Source organism: Aptenodytes patagonicus, chromosome 5, assembly GCF_965638725.1.
Source record: "Aptenodytes patagonicus chromosome 5, bAptPat1.pri.cur, whole genome shotgun sequence".
Lineage (NCBI taxonomy): Eukaryota > Metazoa > Chordata > Aves > Sphenisciformes > Spheniscidae > Aptenodytes > Aptenodytes patagonicus.
The window spans coordinates 10,117,479-10,137,544 of record NC_134953.1 but is presented as its reverse complement, the minus strand read 5'-3'; the positions used below and the strand labels follow the sequence as shown (position 1 = coordinate 10,137,544).

Sequence of the window (20,066 nt, the reverse complement as noted above, 5' to 3'; positions counted from 1 at the left end):
CACAGTTTAAAAGGGCTAGGCTAAGAGCAGCTGCTTCATGGTTCTTAGCAAGAGAGCAGGATGTGTGTTGCAGGGCAGTCTAGGACTGTATTTGGAGTTATGATCTTTTGGGGTTTTCTTGGTCCCCTTGCTTTGGTTGTGGGGGCTCAGGGTAGTGTTTTTTCTGATCCTACCCTGCTGTCTTGTGGCCAAGAAAGCCTGCAGTTCACCTTACCTCCAGGCTGGGAAGGGAATGGTTCCTTTGTGCTGACTACTTGGGGTAAGTGAGGGTGGTGTCAAGAGGCTTTCTGACTGCTGTGTCTTTGCACAGTGCAGAGGTATGCCTGGAATGAGGAGAAAGGGGCAGGTTCTGATGTGAAGTGTTGTCTAACAGCTTCAGTGCATCTTCTGTAACCAGGGGGCTGTTTATATGACCCAGCTGCCAAGGGTTTTGGTGGAGTGCTGTGCCTGAATCTAGATGGTCTTGGCTGCTGGGTTCCCTCACGCACCCCTGCTGGCCCAGACCCTAATACTGGCTAGGACCTTGTTTCCTACAGAAAGGTAGAATTGTAGTGGACCCCATCTTCAGTGTGGGATGCTGAAGCCTCTGCTGCTGTCTCCTCTTTCCCTAGATACTGAGGGGAAGGCACATGCTCTGCAGAATGACTCTGACTGTGGGCTCTCGGTATCTGGGACTCCAGATGGCTCCAAGAAAGTATCGGTCTCCTATACCGGCTGTTATGTCTTTGAATGGGTGAGTGACCTTAGGGGTTCTGCTGGGACTGTGGCTACTGCTGCCCTGACTGGTGTGGCTCTCCCCCAGGATGGCAATTACCTCACGCTGGTTGGGCTTGAGGGAACAGATGCTGCTGGACAAAAGGTTCTTCGTGAAGAGAAGCTGCTCAGGTGCCCTGTGGACCTTCCTGGTAAGACTGACAGCTTCTTAGGAAACCCTGCTTGTACCAATGAGTGTCCTTCCTCTCGGATGGCTTTTCGTAGTCAGTCTGGGGGCTGGGCAAGGGGACTTATTGCTGTGCAGAAGACTCCCCGGAGAAGGGTTTGGACGCAGGAGCTACCAACTTGTGCCTCCTTTGTAGGGTCAGCAGGTGAATGTTCCTTGTGTCTCCTAGCCATATTCTGACTGCCTAAGTCCCTGCAAGTTCAGGGATTGAGCCAGAGACTAGGTACGATGATTTTCCTAACTACCAGAGGTGATCCAGAACACTTTATCTTGACAGACCCCATGCAGTCCAGTCTCTTGTACATGGCTTCAGGGGGAGTCTCTGTTCTAGGGAAATGCATGTCCCTCCTGAGCAGGCTTCCATGCCAGCTCCAGGCCATGTGTTTGATCCTCAACTGAGTCTAACTTCCCTTGATTTGTATGCAGAGTCACTAGGACATCTTCCACCAGTGTCCTCTGCGTCTCTGTCCCCCTGCTCTTGTGCTTTAGCTGCAAACTCCTGCTGTCTCTTCCAGCCCTGGATGCTCCAAGCAGTAGTGCATGTTCTGCTGTCCTCACCCAAGACCGGCTGCCATGTGCCTCCTTGCCTATCAGCCAGGGAGACTGTGAAGTTCAAGGCTGCTGCTATGACCCTAGGGACAGGGTGAAGCCCTGTTACTTTGGTAACACAGGTAAGTGTGAGCAACTGTCCTCCCCTCCTCCTGGAGGAGCTGCAAGCTGGGATTCCTCACTTTCCTGGCAGAGCAGGAACGGTGTGTACCAACCCTGCAGGTGGCTTAGGGCTATGTTTTTGGCTGTCAAGAATACTCTGTCCCATTGAAGTGTCCAGCCCTTTCGTGTGTATTGCAACAGACCTGGGTTTACGGCCAGAATCAGTGTTGTTGTTAGAGCTGGTTGCACTTGTCTTGCTGTGCTTAGCACTGGCTTTGGGGGTTACAGGCAGGAGAACTTGCAGGACTTGCTGGCCTTGTCTTTGCTGTGATGTTTGAGCCTCCTTTCCATCCCTTTTCTCCCTGAGCTCAAGACTGATTATATCTCTTCCTCCAGTGACAGCTCATTGCACACCAGATGGCCAGTTTTCCGTTGCTGTCTCTCGGGATGTGACCCTGCCACCCGTTATCCTGGACTCTGTGCAACTGGCCAGCGGACACAGTATTGGCTGTGTCCCTGTTGTGAAAAACAATGCCTTTGTCGTGTACCAGTTCCCACTCTCTGCCTGTGGCACCACTTTTCAGGTAAGAGCTGCAGCTGTCACTAGGCTGGAATAGCAAGAGCTTGCAGACCTGGAAAAATTTGGCATGGCTTTGGCTACTTAATGAGCACCCTACAGACTTCCAGAGGCCAAATGCTGTTCTCCAGTCTGGCGTTAATCCAGCTTGACTTTACTGCAGTGACAGTGCCTCGTCTGTCATTCCAGGTGACTGGAGACCGGGCCATATATGAGAATGAGTTGGTGGCATCCAGGGATGTGAAGACTGGGAGCCTTGGCTCTGTCACTAGGGATAGCACTTTCAGGTAGTACCCTGGGGCTGGTACTTCTGGGTGCCGCTGTGTTTGATGTCTCTAGAGAAACTCCTCCTTGTCACAAGCTCTGAATTCACAACAGGGCACTGGAGTAGGCTAAGGACTGGTATGTCTCTAGTTAGTGGGAATAAAGCTGGTGCTGATCAGTGACACTCCACAGACTCAAATCTGAACTCTGAAGAGAATTTCAAGTATTTGTTAAAAGGAAGTGTTGGAGGAAAGATTGGGGATATGACTAATTAAAGCAGATTACATTGCCGTCTTGGAGAAAAGAGATATCAGAGCGACCTTTCTTATCTGCCTGATTTGGGGTTTTCCTGTCCCACCAGGTTACATGTCCGCTGCAGTTACTCCATCACTGGGAGCTTCATTCCCTTGAGTGTTCAGGTCTTCACATTGCCACCGCTCCCTGCTGTGTCCCAGCCAGGTCCTCTGTCCTTGGAGCTGCGTGTTGCCTCAGGTATGAGAGGTTTGCAGGACTTGCTCGAGCCTCTTGGTGCAGGGCTCTGGTCTCTGCTGAGTAATAAGGGAGTACTGATAGGTGAACCCAGCACTGCTTCTTCCCTGCCATGGTGGGAACTTACTGACGTGGCTATAAAGGATGTTCTCAGGTTGCCTCTTTCTGTTTGTTCCTGCTCTAAAATGGCTCTTGGGTTTCTGCTGTCCCAGATGGAAGCTATACTTCCTACTATACTGACAGTGACTATCCTGTTGTCAAGACTCTGCGAGACCCTGTTTATGCAGAAGTCAAGATCCTTCAGAGAACAGACCCAGACTTGGTTTTAGTCCTGCACCACTGCTGGGCCACACCAAGTATGAATCCCCAGCAACGGTTGCAGTGGCCTGTTTTGGTGGATGGGTAAGTGACTTGTAAATGGCTTTGGGTCAGGGGAATGACTTGCACTTTTTTCACTGCTGGCCTCTCCTTCTCAGGTGCCCTTATGCAGGGGACAACTATCAGACACAGCTGGTACCTCTGAATCTTGCCTCAGGACTACTGTTCCCTTCTCATTACCAGCGTTTCACCTTCTACACATTTACCTTTGTGGACTCCACTTCCCAAGAGATGCTCTCTGGGCTGGTAAGATGCTGTCCTGGTTGCCTAGCTTCCTATTGAGGTCAAGTAATGTGTGAGCAATGAGAACCACTTCATAACTATGAGATTGTTGGCCTCCTTGGGGGGTGGGGGGCAAAGGCTAGGAAAATCCCCTCCTGAAACAGGAGGGGAGAGGTTGATGCAAGAAACTCTCTTCCCCAAGACGAATGTGGTAGAGGTAAGATGCTTCACTGGAGGGGTGTGACAGAAAATGAGACTACTGAAAGGGCAGGTCTACTTAAGCAAGTGCTAGCTTGCTGCCTAAGCTGTTCTGTTGCACTAGCTTAGGGTGTGTGCTCTAACTATGCTAATCAATATTCTCTAAATTTCTTGGCCAAAATAGCTTTTGGTACCTGGGAAGCATCTGGGCTCTGAATCTCATGAGCTTCTGAGCAGTTAAGTCACATGAAGTTCACCATGCCTTGTACTGTTTACTCAGTGCTCCTGGGATCAATTAATACTCAAAACTGGTCCCAGCTGTACCTAGCAGTGGTCACAGTGTAGTCGTGCTTGGACAGCTGTGTCCCAGGTGTTGGCAAGAAATGCTGTAATGCCAGATCTGACAGAGTTTGAAGGTGTTTGGTAAAGGTATCAAAGCTGCCTTGCAGCAGAGGGCTCCAAAGCTACAGCCTGCATGTGAAGCAAGCCAAAGCAATCTTTCTGCCTTCTCCCTTCTGTGACTAGGTGCACTGGGTCTGGCTGGGATGGAGTTAACTATACTCACAGCAGCCCATATGGTGCTGTGTTTTTGGATAGTGTTGATAGCTAAACACTGGTGTGTTATTTGCTGAATAGTGCTTGCACAGCATCAAGGCTCTTTCTCCTAGCTCTGCTGTTTTCAACCCCAAGTGAGTAGGCATGGGGTAGGCTAGAAGCTGGGAGGCAGCACAGCTGGGACAGCTGACCCAAATTGGCCAAAGGGATATTCCATGCTGTATGATGTCATGCTCAGCAATAAACACTGGAGGATTTTGTCTTCCAATGTAGCTGATGCTCAGAGACTGGCTGGGCATCAGTCTGCTTGTGGGAGCGGGGTGGATGATTTGCCTTTGCATCACTTGTACTTTGGTTTTGTTCTTCCCTCTCCTTCACTTATCAAACTGTCTTTATCTCTCCAGCCATGGGTTTTCTTGCTTTTGCTGTTCCTATTCTCTCCCCACCCTGCTGGGGCAGGGTAGGGGGAGTGAGGAAGTGGCTGTGTGGGTGCTTAGCTGCTGGCTGGGGTCAATGCACCACACCAGGATATTACCTGTCTACAGATACTGCCTAAGTGATTCCAGGCTGTGTTCCATTCTTTCTAGGTGTACCTGCACTGCAGTGCTTCAGTGTGCCACCGGTCTGTACAGGAGTCCTGCACCACCACTTGTCCTGTTAGAGCCAGTAAGTGTCCTACCCTCCTGCTTCTCCATCCAAAGGGACAAGGGTCTAGCCTCCAAGCTGGGGGGTAGGAGGACATGTAGGCTATGGACTAGTTCCCTCGAGCCATGGACAGCTTGACAAGGCATTTCTGGTTCCTTTCCACTAAGGAAGGGCCCTTGCCCTTATGCCACAAAGGCAGAGGTCTTCATAGACTCTTAGTTCTGTGTTGACTCACATGGAAAGCTTGGCCTTCAGAGCTTCTCATGTGTTGAGAAGCTGACCTGGACAAAGTTTACTGACCTTCAGGGCTATACATCTTCTCACCTAAAACCTTTATATTGCTCTGTAGGGGGTAAAAGGAGTGCTGAGCATCCTCTTCAGGACAATGCCTCCCATGTCTCCAGCAAAGGCCCTGTGATTTTCCTCCAGGATGAGCTAAGATGGGACACAGCCAAGGATGGCCTTGGTGAGCATGCCAGCCCAGCATAGCCAGGCTGGGGAAGGGGGCTGATCTAAGTCTTTCCTGCAGAAAGGCTGAGCCCCTAAGGCATCCCTGTGTCTCACTGGGGGAGTGTTAACTGGGCCTCTCTCCCCCCCACAGGAACAGCTCTGCATGCTGCAGCCCCCTGGGCTCTGGGGTTTGCTGCTGTGGCAACTGGGGCGGCTCTGTGTATGGTACTTGTGGCTGCTGTGCTGTGGCGAAGGAAGGTGCCTGTAATGCATGAAATCAATATATCACAATAAAGTGGCTGTCAAACTCACTTGGTCTGTGGGACTCCTTCTCCCTGGAGCAGAGCACGCAGGGTTGAACAAGAGTGTGCCTTGGGGACCCTGGCTGTAAGCCTTTGTTTGCAAGACAAAAATTATCCTGATGTCTGTGAGAGAGCTTTCCAAATGTTGTTTTTCTGAATCCATTTCACTTTGGCTATTATTCTGCTCTGGGATTAGTGTTAACTGTCTGCTGCTGTCAAGAGGGAGCTCTTGTCATGACCTGGGCTGCTGGGAAGCTGCAGACTGAGACAGGGCTGATGCTGGGTGGTGTCTGCATTTCTGTCAGTGGCTAAGGTGGCCTTCAAAAGTACTTGTCTTGGCCCCTCTCAAACACTGAGTACAAGTGCAGCAAAACTAATTAAAAGCAAATCCTGCAGCTGCTTCTCCTTTGGGGATGCAGAGCTGGTATTTCACTGTGCAGAGGAGCTGGGAACTTGCCCCTGAGCTCACTAGGTTAAGTCGGAGCTGTGTTCATGTGGCAGGCCTCGGAGGCAGGGATGGCAAAGCACTATGCAAATGGCCTTCCTAATGATGCTGTATGTGAACCTACTTCTCTTGCTCTGGAAACAAAAAATGGTAGGTGGGATTTTTTTTCTGGAGGATGAGAACAGGGAAACTTCATTCCAACTGAAAAAAATCAAAGGGCCTATAGGTGGTTTGAACTCCAGGAAAAAAATTTCAAACTTGATTTAAAGATGAGTCTTAAACCTTCATGTGAGAAGGTGTTAACAGGCAGTGGGAACTGCTTTTTTAATTCCTTTCTTACTGCAACAAGAAATTTCAGGAATCATCTTACAGTGTTTTGATTCTTCTAGCAGAACTGCTCTTCCCTGCTACTTCCAGGATAACCAGTGCTCTTAGTCTTGCCTGCTTTTAAAATCTAATGGGAAGAAAAGATAAGACTCCTCCAAGTCATACGGTGGGAGGGTGAAGGAGATCACAGGCTGGAGAAATCATCAGCTGGAGATAGGCACTCCCTAAAGGAGGAGGCTGTTTGACCTCTGGCAACTAAATGGCCTTGGTACAGGTGGAGCTCTGGGAAAGCAGAGTGTGAACTTATAATGTGCCTTACAACAAGTCTTTAGCAGCTGTCTGTAATGTTAATTAACTGGGCAATTAGAGGAGTAATATAGACCACACCTTTTCAGTACACCAGGCAGGGTGCTCTGGCACTGTTCTTAACTGTGTGTGCTAGCCAAGATCTAAACACCTTCCTGGCTGCTGCTGCTGGAGTCTTCCCATGCCTCAGTAAGGCAGACAAATATTTGCTTAGAGAGCTTAGATGCCTGTGTGGAGGCTGAAGGGGCTAGGAGAGGAGAGTCCCTGCCCGGCTGCTCCCTGCTGCCCTCCATGGGGTTGTTGAACCATCCCAAAGTGGCAGGGAGCTCTGGGCATGTAGTCTCTGGGGAGCAGGTAGATTCCCCTGCAGGGACTGTTCCTTCTGGTGCAGAGCTGGATCTTGCTGTAATGGACCTGCTGCTTAGTGTAGGGCGCATGCAGTGATAAGCGGAGGTGGGTGAGCAGAGAAGTGAACTTAATTCCCTTACCCACTCTGAGAAGTCTTCTGTGCTTAAGGCTTGCTATTTGGTCCCTAGCAGGAGGGGAAGGGCATGAGCAGCAGTGGGATGCGAGTTGTCTGTGTGAAGCACTGGCGTGGGGTGAAAGCTAGGCAATGCGGAGGTTTCCTCCTCTGGTGCGTTGTCCCCCTCTTCCTAGCCTGTTCTCCTTCTCCACCGGGGTGTGGCTTTCATTGCTGCTTTGTTCTGCAATTTTTCTCTCCTGCAAAAGTGTACTCTCTTCCTTCTACCTTCACAGGTGGATTTCTGGCTTTTTTTTTTCCCTAGGGCTCTACTTTCTTTAGTTGGGTCTCATTGACTCTTCTCCTTTACTTTCTTTTGAGTAACTGCATGTAACTTCTTGTGTCAGCACCCTCTTTAGCTTCACTCCATACTGCCTTGTTATACAGCTGAACTAAAGGTGTTGTGGGTTGCTGTAGACATTGGCTTAGACTCCTGCAGGTGAAGGAAAGCTCCTCTGTCCAGGAGGGAGCCATGGGCTGTGAATGAAGGAGGAACTGAGGAAAAGCAGCCCTGAGGCCAGCTAACACCTGTCAGTTGAGGCTGTTGTGCGGTGCTGCTAACGAACCCAGATTTTCAGAAAGAAACCCCAATGCTGAGCATCAGCACGCTTTGTCCTCGGTGCCTTCACCCTTTCCTCTGGAAGTGGTGTGTGCTGCCCTGCTGCGTCTGCCAACTCTGCAGCTTTGGAAGCAAAGCCCAGCAGCAGCACCTAATACAGGGCTGCTCAGAATGAACATCCATGCTCAGCCATATCTGAACTTTCCAAAGGCTTTCCTTGTCCTCTGGATCTTTGAGAACAGCACCAGCCTCAAAAGAACAAACTTGCTTCTTTGCCAGAGCTAAAAAAGTTCTTTAAAAGCTTGGAGGCAACGACTCCTTTCTTGACCAGCTATGCTTACGTGAAACCTCAAATGTGTGGCAGTTGCTATACTACAACCCAGGTGCTCATTAATAAAATATCTGAAAACAATTATAAGTGATGCTTTTATTAAATTCCTTATGCTTGTATTACAATGCATCCTGGAGAACTATACAGTATGTTACATGTTATAAATATATTTATTTCTGAAAATACATGAATATATTTCATATAATGCTGTAATAAAAAAGAGTGCTAGTTCATTTTAGTTTAAAAGGAAAAAAAAAAACCTATAATGTAAATGGGGGGGGGGGGAATACCAGTTCATGATGCTATGTCTTAAAACACTTTAAATTCAGTTTGCACTGATTCACATTCCTTACAGTCTCTGTAAAGCTGGAGGGATAATGGATTTTAGTCCCCTGTATTTCTGGAGATATACAGACTATTCACAGAATAATCAAGTTATAAATCTTTCTAGCTTTGGATGAAGCTAGCAAGATACACAGTGAATAACCAAGTTCCCGCAGCAGCAGCTACAACTGAAACATTAAACACAGCACCTACTTCAGGGTCCTAACTTTGAGTCAGCACAGACTGGGGTGTCTGGGGTGTTTTTGGTTGTGTGTTTGGGGTTGTTTTTTTTTTTTTGGAGATACTAAGTAACAGTAACAACCCTTCTGAGTACTCGGAGAACCAGGCCTGGGCTGCTGACTTTGCTCACCCCTGCAAACTACAGCTGCCCTGGGAGAGCATGGCTGGGGTATTTTGAATCTCAAGAGATCCCGCTCTGGTTTTGAGGACTCCAAGGGCTCCAGCTGATCCGGGTAAGCAAGGGGGAAGCGTCTGTTACTGAAAGGCTAAGTCTGCTAAGTTGATCCATTCCTGCCAGCTTCTTAAATCTTGGTTCCCAGGCAAGTTTGGGGAGGGATTTTTAAACAGCAATTGCTTGACTTGCAATTACATTGTCCTTTAGGGGGTAGAATAATCTTTTAATAAGAGGCAAAGCTGGTTTATTTAAATCTTTACTCCATGTGGATTAATTACTGTGCTAGTACCAATAAGAGCTGGTATGCAGAGACCACTGCAACCATGGGACCTTCAGAAGCATGCGCTGCCTGTCCCTTGAGTCTGGAATCAGTGGACGTGTGGCAATAAGGCAGCCACCAAACACGGTCAGTGTTACGCAGTTGTTAACGTGGCCCAAAAGAGCAGCAGCTTATTAAGGGTGTATGTATTTGAATAACTCTTCCTTGCAGCTCTGCTCTCCCTCTTGCCTTTTCCCAGCAGAGAGAGCACAGGCTGAGCCGTACAGCAGCATGACTACCCCACCTACAGCGTCGGGCCCCCACCTGCACACCCAGAGGACTGAACTTGTAACTTAAAAGTAGGAATTCAAGCCTGGTTTCCCCCCTGCAAAAGACTGATAGCACAAGAGCTGGGCTGCCTGGGGAAGCTGAGGTGTTGCCTTGGATGCACCCTCCAGTCTCTCGAAAGGCTGATTCCCGCGGTGCCCCTCGCTCTGGTCTCTGCAATGAGCCTGCACGATGCCACCTTCTGTGTAGGGCAGCACCGGAGTCGAGGGGCCTCTGTCTGCGGAAGGAGCAGGCCCACAGGATGGGAAGCTAGTGGTGGATTCAGGAATGGCCTTGTAGGAAGTCTTGGCTTTACAGACTTGGTTTTCCTGTTGGATTCCAGTAAAATGGCACAGCTGGCCAGATGCTCTTCTGAAGGGAGGAGCCGTGTTGGGGACAAGCAGAGACTGCAACTCAACCCCCCCCCAAGAGGGAGGAGGCTGTCCTTCCAACAGCCACTTCTGCACCAGGCAAGGAGTCCCTGGCACTCTTCTAGATGCTGCTGTGTCCCATAAAGCTTAAGTTTATTTCAGCTGGAGAAGGTCCCCAAAAAGCAATGATAATTTAAAAGCTTCAATGCTTCAGGTAATTTTGTTCCGAACCCAGAGAGGAGGAAGAATTTCCAAATCTTACTTAAAAGTCTCTGTTGGTTACGTTGCCAGGATGCTAACAGCAATTTTCATCTGTGGCTTGACTTTTGTAAGTATACTTCAGATTCAGAAGCGAAGCCGTACATAGCTGAGCATGCATCTGTCCACAGACCCTTCTCAACCTCCCCCTTCCCTCTTTCCCTTCCAACGCTCAAGTCGGAGTTGCTCTGTTGACAACCGTGGGATGCAGGTTGCACAAAGTAACCCTGGGGTTCTTGGTTTTGTGTCCATTGGTGTTCCTACTTTGCCTTTCTGAAACAGAAACATGCAATGAATGTGAGAGATTAGAAAGGGTTTCTCTGCAGTTAACCCATAGGCTGACTTGGGAAGGTGGAAGATGGGGCTGAGCCTGGTTCTCTTTTAGTCTTGGTTATGGGCAGATTGTCTCTTTCCCAAGACATCTGGTTGGCTTATTATTTGAGAGTCTTTTGACTGACTGCAGATAAATGAATTTGCTGCTGTACTTTCTGTAAAAAGGCTGCATGATGTGGTCTATATGACTACAGACGCCTTTAAATTGTGTTTGTATTTTTTTTTTTAAAAAGTGGGGGACTATTAAAACGAAGTTACATGGGCCAGTCCTCAGCTGGCATAAATCCATATAATTTGAACTTCAAAAATGTGACTGTCTTTGCATGTTGGAGCATGTCTGGATGAGGGAACAGGACTGTCTCATTTCTGTGCTGAGAAGAGGCAAACCCCCTGCCCCCCCCAACCCACAAAGAAACACATGCTGCTTTACTTATTTTACCTTGTTCCATTTGACCCAGGTTATCAGAAAGGCCATATGTTTTCATTCTTTGTATTCTGCCCCAGAACAATCATGGAGTTCCTCTCAGTTTTCCTCAGCTCCGAAGACATAATATCTGGCCTTAACAAATGGAAAAATACAATTAAAGTTGACAGCGGTCAGAACGCATGGCTGTGGTTTTAGCATTAGTATGCTGTGCATATGTACCCAACGTCCAAGCTGCACCCAAAGCAGCTTCCCCCTCTCCAGTTTGAAATTCCAAAACAGACACTGTCAAAATATTTGTGGCAGCATCCAAAAAAAGAGAGCTACAAAATGCAGCACTTGACACGGAGTCACAATGTAATGGAAGGACATAAACATCATTTTGTTGAGAGTAACCAGTATTTTCTGCCTAGCTGGAAGCGAGGGGGAGAGACTGGTGGGTGAATGTCACAGGGAAGTTAAAAATTCTGGCCTGAAGCAGTAAGTAGGAAATGAGACATTTTGAAGAACAACCCTAAGCTAGCTGCTGTGGACTGCCTCCAGCTTAATTTTTTGTTCGTTACTTATTACATATGATTTAAAGAAGTGTAATGCATCCTGTTTGGTTGTAATGCCTTGCTTAGCTTAGGCCTCCAGGACTTATGAAAGACAAACCTTTTGGAACACTTTTTAAAAATAGCTGCTGTTTAAGAAAGAAAAGCTGTAGTTCTGGGGGGTTTTTTAATGCAATATTTCAAAGTTATTTACAGAAAATAAATAGCTAATAGCTATTTATTTCAAATAATAATAATAATAGCTATTTACTTCAAATCTTTGATTTGAAAAATTTTTGAACTCAAAGTCCTGACTGATGTGGTGCAGACTTTATTTTGCCAGCTACTAATTTGTTTTCTTTTTAATCTAAATGTTGTCCGATTTTTGTTCAGCTCTTAATTCTTTTACAATGGAATGGTCAAACTTCTGCCTTGATGTTATTCTTTAATTCTCTGGCTGCTTCTCAACCCTGAGTGCAGAGATCTCCCTTGGTAGCAGTTTCCCATGTGAAGAGCAGCGTTCAGACCTGAGTCTGAGGCTCTAGGGCCCTTTTCAGCCCTTGCTATACAATACTGAAGATGGGTTTTTGTAATGTTAGAATCGCACTGTCCTTCCTAACTTACTTCACCCTAACCACAAAGTAGTCATCGTACAGCAGCAAGCTTTTGGTGGCTGTCAAACTAGCATCCTTACCATGAAAGATACCGTAATTTGAGGTTAGCTCATTCCCACACAGCTGCATTAAAGCTGCAGCTCCCATAGATACACGGGTAGATGTGTCTGCACAGGAATGCCAGGCTGGGATTGCGCAAAGCTTCCCAAATTAGATCCTGCCCTGGAAAGGGGTTGGGGATAGCATCAGAAAAGCTCCTGAGCACAATTGCTTTCATTGAGATGGCTGCCTCTGTATCTCTGCCAGGGCTGGAACAACTGCTGGGCCGTGCTGCTTCCCGGCAGCAGTCACGGCAAGTAGCAGGAGACTGGATGTCTTGTCTGTCTGTCCTCAAAGGGAGCTAGGGAAAGTAAGGAAAAATGATACGAAGGTGCTAATACACTCCTCCTTGACCCTGGATTTTTGGGTATCATTTGTAACACCATTCTAGCCAGAGACAACTTCACACATTTTATAATGTCAGATGGAGTGGCAACGTACAGGCAATAAATTGATCAAGGTAGGCTCCTGCAGAATTTGCAGCCCAGCTTTCACAAGCCAGGCTGGATTCTCTCCTTACCGTTCAAAGCAGCATCAGACTGTAATTGTTTAACAAGGGCAAGTATTTGACCGTATGATGCTCCACTATCATTTGAGAACAGTTTTCTGTCCCTAAAACCAGTCCCAGTGGAAAGGCAAAAAGTTCTTGTCTTTGGGGTCATTTCAGCTGGAAATAAGTTCCTTGCTCTTTGTGGAGGGATCATTCTGCAATGATTTGGGGAAGAAATCTACTTTTCCTGCCATAGGTCAGACCCAGGTCCATGTGCTGCTTAAGTTCATAGCACCACGATCAAGTCATTCATCAGCCTGTTCTGGTTCTTGGCACAAAACAGACGTTGCTTTGCGGGAGTAAACATACTAGCAGGAAAAAGAAAATGAAATGAAAACCTGAGCCTGTTTAGAACAATGTATGACAAACCACCAAGTCTTGTGCCAGTATGTTTACCTTGGCAGGCACCCCTCTCTCCTGCTGGAAGAACCAAGTTCTCTCTCTACTATGAGAATTCTTTTGTGGATGTTAAAAAAAGACAGAAAAGAAAAACAAAACAACCGCCCTGGAGCAGATCATTCATCATACGCAGAGTGGGAGCACGAAAGGGGATTTGCTTTGACCTAGTTACAAAAACAAAAACAAAGAGATTTTCTCTAATTGCCCAAATGACTCAAGTGGGACTGGGTGTCAAAAGCAACAAATCTGCTTCCTTCAGAGCTGTATGTTAATACAGGGCACCAGGCTCCAACCTGTTCCAGTTCAAGACCTTGGGAGATGTCTCTGAACCCAAGGAAGCCCGGGTAAGCAAAAGCCAGCCAATTCCATATGCCTGCATGTACAAACAGGACCAGGAGCCAGGACAAACATGTTTCATAAATTATGATAAAGACAGTGGCTTTAAATGCTGCGAGTATCAGGGCTTCAACGTTTGCTTTGCCAAGAGCTGCAGACAGGCGAGACTTTCTTGCTTTACCGTTCTGGTACTGCTGTAGTAAGGGCCCGGCTTTCTGTGCAGCAGCATTTGCAGGGCTGTCGTCCACTAAGCCTAACTTTTTATTTCGAAGGAGCCTGAGGGGGACTACGTATCCAAAATGCCGTAGGAGCAAGGTGCCCAGCTTTTCCAGGCACCAGTGAAAAGCCCAGCATCAGTGCATTGCTATTGCAGGGTGTGGGGTAAAAAGAGCAAGAGCAAATACAGATAGGGCTGGGGAATAAGTGCTGGGAAGCAGGAGAAAAGGAAATGGAGGGAGATAAGGGGCATGAGTAGAGGCAAGGGGTTTATGTAGATATATGGGAGAAGAAAGTTAGTGAAAGAAAAGAGAAGGCCAGTCATCAGGTACAGAAAGCAGCCTGGAAAAATCAGCGTACAAGATCTCTGGGGCTGCCCAGTTACAGCCAGGCAAAAAATCATCCATTTGGCATCTCGTACAGAGTTTTTCCATGACAGTAGTAGTTGTCCAGCATACGTGTGAAAGTAGTAAAAGCTATTTCTGTTAGGAGCTATTGGGCTGGCCCTTCATTGGAAGTACATTGATTTAGCCAGCTGAGGACCTAGCCTGCAATTCTCATGCAGGGAGCACTGGCAGTGTCCTCAGTGCTGCAGAGAAAGGGCCGAGCGGGAGGTTACAGAGACAGGACTTTTCTGAAACCCAAATAAAGTCCTGGTTCTATTCAGGTTTAGAGGGAAGGTTCACAAGAGTTTGTATTTTTTCCCCAGCTGGTTCACCATCTATTTTAGATGGAACTGTTTGATCTCTCTCTGCTTTGTGTTTCTTTCAGTTTCCCAAACAATAGGAGGAAGCTCGCCTGTTACGTGTGCTTGGGCCCCAACCAAGCTTTTCCCAGCTGGAAAAATCACTCCATGAACTACAGAGGGTTTTTTTTCCCAGCTGTAATTACAAGATTCCCAGTTCTCTTATGCATTTTTGTAAGGTAGGTACAGGCTGTCTAAGGGGAACAATGGGACATTCCTGAGTGCTTAAACAACTGCTGTTTCCCCACCATCACCCCCTCTAAAACCTGAGGAGGGCTTAAGCACACTTGAGCTGTTCCGCTCAAGGTTACTGAGACCTCAGCTGAAAAAACACAGGGAGGTGCGCAGCTCCATGTAATGTTCCTGCTTTGGTGAGTAAGATACCCAGGCTCTTCCTGTTACCTGATTATATACACAAACACCCTAAATTCACCAGACCAGCTGGGAGGACTTGGCAAGCGCACGGGGAGTATCTGTGCAAGGGGTAGCTGGCAGCACTGTCATCACCTCAGATATACTGTGTGGTGCGTGTCTAGCTCAGAGGCCAGGCTGTAACTAGCCTGGTAGACAAACTTGCCCAAGGGACCAGCATGGATCTCTTAATAGAAATAAGACCTCATGCTTGATCCAAATGTTCATCTACAGCAACAAGCCGGTCCCACCCGTGAGCACACGCTCAGCAAATTTCATCTCCCCTTCCTCTGACAGGAAACCTTCCAGCTGATCCTGACTGTCCCATCACACATCAGATGCAATAGGGGTTACTGTTCCACTGGATGAAAGGTGTGAAGGTGGACAGAGGAGAGCATTAACCGACTGTAATGCTTAGGAGGAAGCAGAAAGACAAATAATTAGGCTATAGAATGGCTCTGGCTAATTGTCAACATCCCCTTGCCCTGTTGGGGATAAGCACCGTCTTCTAGGGACCCTAATGTTTCCATTATTCTCATACAGGTAGCATTATCCAGTTGGGATCTTGGAGCACCTAGGCGCTACGGAAGCAAATGGCTGTGCTGGCCAGGACCACCATATGCAATGGAGAGAAGGTAAGGAGGGGTCTTCTCCAGCCAGCAACAACCAGAGGTAAATCTCCCACCACCTCCTCCCAACACTAAGTGCAAATCTCCCACAGCTCTGCCTTACCTGTACAACTGTGGGCAGGACCTCTTCAGAGCAGCGGAGGACAGCCCCAGCTTGTTCTGGTTTCTCAGCCGTGTCTTCCTCATAAGATCTCTCATTCTCCCCCAAGCATGGCTCTCACCCTAGGGAGCAAAAAGAAACCACAACTTGAAGGACCAGAGGCTTGTTGCTGGCAGACCTCATCTGGCCAACATATGATACTTTGGGGTACTCCAGGGTGGTAGGAAGAGGGGAGCTTCTTTATTTCGGATAGATAAGAGTCAGGTCCCACAAAAGAATTTTTAACACCCTGCAATGATGCCCAGTGGCCAGCCTGTACCTGTATAGGACACAATGAGACAGGATGGGACAACTGCCAGTAACACCATCCTTTTTGTATTTTGTTTGGTAACATTTCCGTGTCTAGGACCCTGCTGTTCTTTCTGACTTAAGGTTTCAGAGTGAGGGCGCTTGACTGGTGAGTGCTGAGTAGCTGCCTAAAGGCACGTTTTACCTTATTGTTATACTGTACTAAAGGAAAAGATCGGTTTGGTTTCCTACCTACTCACATGCACCCAGGGGGGCCTTTACAACAAAAACAACCCAAATAAAACAGCTTGACTCCCTTCTCCTTTCTGTTAGGCCAGGTGCATTGGTATCAGCCCTTTTCAAGGTGGTGACTTTTGTGGACCATGAATTAGAAGAGATCAAGCCTTTGTCTCCCTGTCACCTCCGCAAGCCACAGCTATTGGGCACTCCCATTTGAAATGCTAATAGAGATTATCAGGAGGCCAGGGAGTCTCATGAGGCCCTCCCTAATGTTTGTTCTCTGGGCTGAGCTCATCTGGACTCATGAACTGAAAAGGAGCCATGCATCAAAAAATTTCATGGTTTTTTGCTACATTGTTTTACATTCCCTAAAGCAATGGCTGGAAAACCTTAGGAACGGCACAAAAAAGACCATGCCTCAGGACGAGCGTAATGGGGAGAAACGACTCCCATTTCAGTGAAGTTCTCAAACCATTGTCACGTTCAGGGCATTGTTCTGCCCTGTCCCGAGGTGCCTTCCCACTGTGCCACCAGCAGAGCCATTACTCCATGAGTCGGGGCCACCTTGGGAGCACAACCTGGCGGCTGCCCAGCCGCACGCACCAGCCCAGGCAGAGCCTATGGCGGCAATTCTGCTCGGGGCTCTGCTGTTTTCAGTTCAAAACTTCAGATGAGGGCATGGGCTCAGCTGAAAACTGCAATACCAGTTTCTGTGCGATTGAGTTAATTGCCCGTAAGTGAGACTGTTCACTCATGGAAATAGCAAACCTTTGTGTTTACTACTAGGATTAATGTATGCTGTGGACGGGTTTTGGAGGCCTCAGCAGTTAGTCCCTCATTGTGCTGGTGGTGTCCCAGAAAAGCAAGCCCTGCTAATATCCCAGCAAGCCTGAGCCGTTGCCTGTTCCTGAAGGCTAGCTAGCTGTTGTCTGCAGTGGGGGTGGGAGAACAACGGACCACATGCAGTAAGTCATAATACATGTGTGTCTGTTACTTTGGTAGTAGACTTCGGGGGGTCAGTGAACCTCTTTTGTTCGTGTATAACGCTGTGTACTACAGGGGCTCGGTCCATGATAATGCGGGTACAAGTTATATTCTGCAAAGGCGGTACATACCGAGATGTTCTTGCTGACGTCCAGACCCTAAAAACAAAAGGCAAATACATTAATAACAAGACAGCAAGACCATCTCACAGTGCTGGGAACAGACTGGGCTCCATTCTCAGCTCTGCCCTGGAGTCCACCCATAGCCTTGGTCACAGTCCTTTATCTCTTTATGATTCAGTCCCTCACGTGTGCGATAATCTCTCTCTTTTGTATTTAGACTGCCAGTTCATGTGTATAGCACCTAGTAGCCTGGGGACTGGTGTAGCAGGATTCCCATACAGTACCCGCACTGTAGAAGTAAGTGGGGCATTTCATGCTCAGGGTACAAAATGCAATACTAAGCGACAATACTAAGGCGTGGTGTAACAAAAGAGCACGAGGATTCAGTTTAAAGAGTGTGGATCTTGATTCTGCAGTCCTGTGAAGTCATCAGGGCTTCCCATGTGCTTAAAATAATGCTCATACTCCAGAAGCTGGCTGGACACAAGCCAGAGCATGGAGCACCTTTCAGGATTCAGCCTTGATTTGGTTTCCGAAATTCATCGAACTGTTCGCAACCTATTTGCAACTTTGGGGAGGAAATTTCATGAGAAGGTCTTTCCCGTGAGAGACCTACTCCTTCCTCTTTCCTGTTGGGCCGGGAATACTCTGATTAGAGCCTCTGCCCTGGCATTTCAGCACTTCTGATCCCCACCGGAACCTGAAAGTGCTGAGGCAGCCACAAACAGTGGGAAAGAAAGGGAGAGGAAAAGCATTCGTCCTGGCTCCCTTGGACTTCAGCGACACGTTTTCCCTGAAACACGCTTTGGGGACTGGAGCTAATTACACTGATAGGCTGCCAGTCTGGTAATAAGTGTTGCCAGCTAAGGATTGACCCACTAAAATTTTTATATGTGGTAATGAATGTGTGCTTGGTTTAATCTCGCTAGCAGCAGTAGCGAAGATACTTATGACAGAGTTCACGTGTTGAGTTACCTGGAATTAGCAAGGGCTAAAGCCCATGCTGCTGTCTGCAGTGCTCCTCTCCCCTGCACCAGTGCTCTGTTTGTGCCTTTCCTGGCATAAAGACATAGCCATTGTCTTCATTTAAGGCTGGGAGCAGAGAGGCACAGAGCACCCTGGCCCTCGCTGCCCCGGCCCCATTCAGCAGCAGACAGGGTTGGCTTGTTCTCCCGGCACCCCACTTTGATCTGCCTGAGCAGAACTTCTCCCTGCTTCTCCCAACAGGTCCCACCTGGAGCCTGACTCCAAGCTTATCACTCACCTTTTTTACTGCAGGGTCCTTTGACGGAAAAGCCTGTCCCTCAGCCATACCACCAGCTTCTCTGTACTCATTCTCCTTGTTGTTCCTATTGTTTGACGACTTCCTGAGCCCCACCATCGGCTGGCTGTTTCCGGATTCCGGGTATCTCTCGCTTCCTGCAATGAAATGCAAGGACTTGCTCACGTTTCTCAGCAGTGTCCTGCTAGGACAGCCTCTGGGCAGTGCTGCCAGCAAGCTGCAACTCCAGATGGGATGAGAACCGTAAGGACTTAATGATGGGATGAGACCTCATGTGTCTTCATGCCACACTGCAGTGGAAAGAAGGTAAATGCTCTAATAAAGTGTCTGACCACGGCAGGACTGTCTAATGGCTTCCTCATGGTCTTATTTTCCTTCCAGGCCTGCTCTGAAACTGCCAGGAAAGAGCATTTCTGAGCCTCAGCACTAGAGATCCCAAAGGCCATTTACAATCTGACTCAATCCTGCTAGGAGGTGTGTTGATGTTCTGCGTTTCGCAGGTATTAGAGGCAGGCTGAAGTCCAAGGTTTGAAATAAGCTAATCAGCCTCGCTTAGTGGGCTGGTTCACATCTAACATTGGATCCAGACTTTTCAGCTGGCTTTATCATCAGTAGGCTGAGCCCAGTCTTTCTCAGCCTTCTGGAAAAGTTGGTCTCTGGATCCAAGCTTTGCAGCTGGGGCTTATTTCCACTTGGTCTATAGAATAAGTCATCCTCCAGGAATGTGTTCTGTGCCTGCTTGAGAGGGTAGGAGACTAACAACAGGCATAAGGCTTTCCATCTTAGATCAAATCCTACCTTGGCTGGGGGGATTTTAAAGCCACATGGAGGGGCTCCGCTAATGGACCCGTTCAGGCATGCTAAGTTTCCAAAAGCGAGACCCATTTTATAACGCATTTGTCCTAATCTTTGTAGCCACAGCTGCAGAGCAAAAAGTCCTGCTTCACACGTGTGAAGCAGCGTTAAAATCCTAGGTGTAGACAAAGCATTTTAAAACGCATCTCTCAGCTTTCCAGCTAAGGTTTAGTTCCACTAACACCTTGCTCTGTTCCCATCTCTTTCCTAGGGAAAAGGAAGCTGCTGGTCACCTTATTTCACCAACTGGTGGCAAGCAGGAGGGCAGGTTAGAGGTATTTGAACTCACCATTGCAGCTGCTCAGCTTTTCAGCGTTCGCTCCTATTTCTGGGATGATGGAAAGATCAGAAGGGTTTCCAGTCTGAACCAAGAGGCTGTGAGGTCTGCTCCTCCCAGCAAAAAACGTCTTCATGTCTTGGTACGAGTTGAGGAAGACGCTGGCAGCTCCACAGGAGCAATGCTGCAGAAGGTACTCCTACACCAGACAAAAACAAAGTATGCAGACTCTCAGGCTGTAACGGCCCAAGGTAACCGGGCGGTGCAATGGTACAGGCAAATTGCAATCATTCCAGCCCAGGGATGCCCAGCCTTGTCTGGGTTCTGATGGGTCTCAGGACAAATTATTTAATTCTCTATATTACCAACTCCAGGCTGCTCAGCCTTTTAGGTTTTTCATGGGTTCACTCATGTTTAAATTGCCTGATACTCAGCATCTTTTGGGTTTGTTTCCCAGAAGGAATTGAATACAAGTTTCTAAACACAGAGCTGCTCAGCTAAGGCATTTGTGTAAAT

The 20,066-nt window shown here is 47.9% G+C and overlaps 2 protein-coding genes across 5 annotated transcripts in view; one reads left to right on the top strand and one right to left on the bottom strand.

The window, feature by feature from the left end:
* Positions 1 to 60: 60 nt before the first annotated feature.
* LOC143160342 (zona pellucida sperm-binding protein 4-like) lies at positions 61 to 5,673 on the top strand. The gene is made up of 12 exons (XM_076338063.1): positions 61 to 259; positions 612 to 733; positions 803 to 905; positions 1,456 to 1,611; positions 1,988 to 2,175; positions 2,358 to 2,455; positions 2,794 to 2,924; positions 3,134 to 3,323; positions 3,398 to 3,545; positions 4,862 to 4,940; positions 5,269 to 5,379; positions 5,527 to 5,673. Exons 1-12 carry the CDS (start codon positions 61 to 63, stop codon positions 5,661 to 5,663), a joined length of 1,662 nt encoding a protein of 553 aa, XP_076194178.1. The 3' UTR covers positions 5,664 to 5,673.
* Positions 5,674 to 8,240: 2,567 nt separating this feature from the next.
* The window catches only part of LOC143160642 (uncharacterized), a 32,761-nt gene continuing 20,935 nt past the window's right edge, over positions 8,241 to 20,066 (bottom strand). For all 4 annotated transcript variants that reach the window (XM_076338590.1, XM_076338591.1, XM_076338592.1 and 1 more), the window contains exons 4-9: positions 19,563 to 19,749; positions 18,401 to 18,555; positions 17,146 to 17,172; positions 15,506 to 15,624; positions 10,886 to 11,005; positions 8,241 to 10,386 (exon numbers count right to left, since the gene is read on the bottom strand). In XM_076338590.1, the coding sequence (XP_076194705.1) occupies positions 10,909 to 11,005; positions 15,506 to 15,624; positions 17,146 to 17,172; positions 18,401 to 18,555; positions 19,563 to 19,749 (585 nt within the window). In that variant the 3' untranslated portion in view covers positions 8,241 to 10,386; positions 10,886 to 10,908. The remainder of the gene's footprint in view (positions 10,387 to 10,885; positions 11,006 to 15,505; positions 15,625 to 17,145; positions 17,173 to 18,400; positions 18,556 to 19,562; positions 19,750 to 20,066) is intronic.

Bases quoted from the DNA above. Each gene is read 5' to 3' on its own strand.
- LOC143160342 (XM_076338063.1), top strand. From the start codon at position 61: ATGTGTGTTGCAGGGCAGTCTAGGACTGTATTTGGAGTTATGATCTTT. The intron at 906-1,455 runs GTAAGACTGACA...TGTCTCTTCCAG, and splicing joins GTGCCCTGTGGACCTTCCTG to CCCTGGATGCTCCAAGCAGT. The intron at 2,456-2,793 runs GTAGTACCCTGG...CTGTCCCACCAG, and splicing joins ACTAGGGATAGCACTTTCAG to GTTACATGTCCGCTGCAGTT.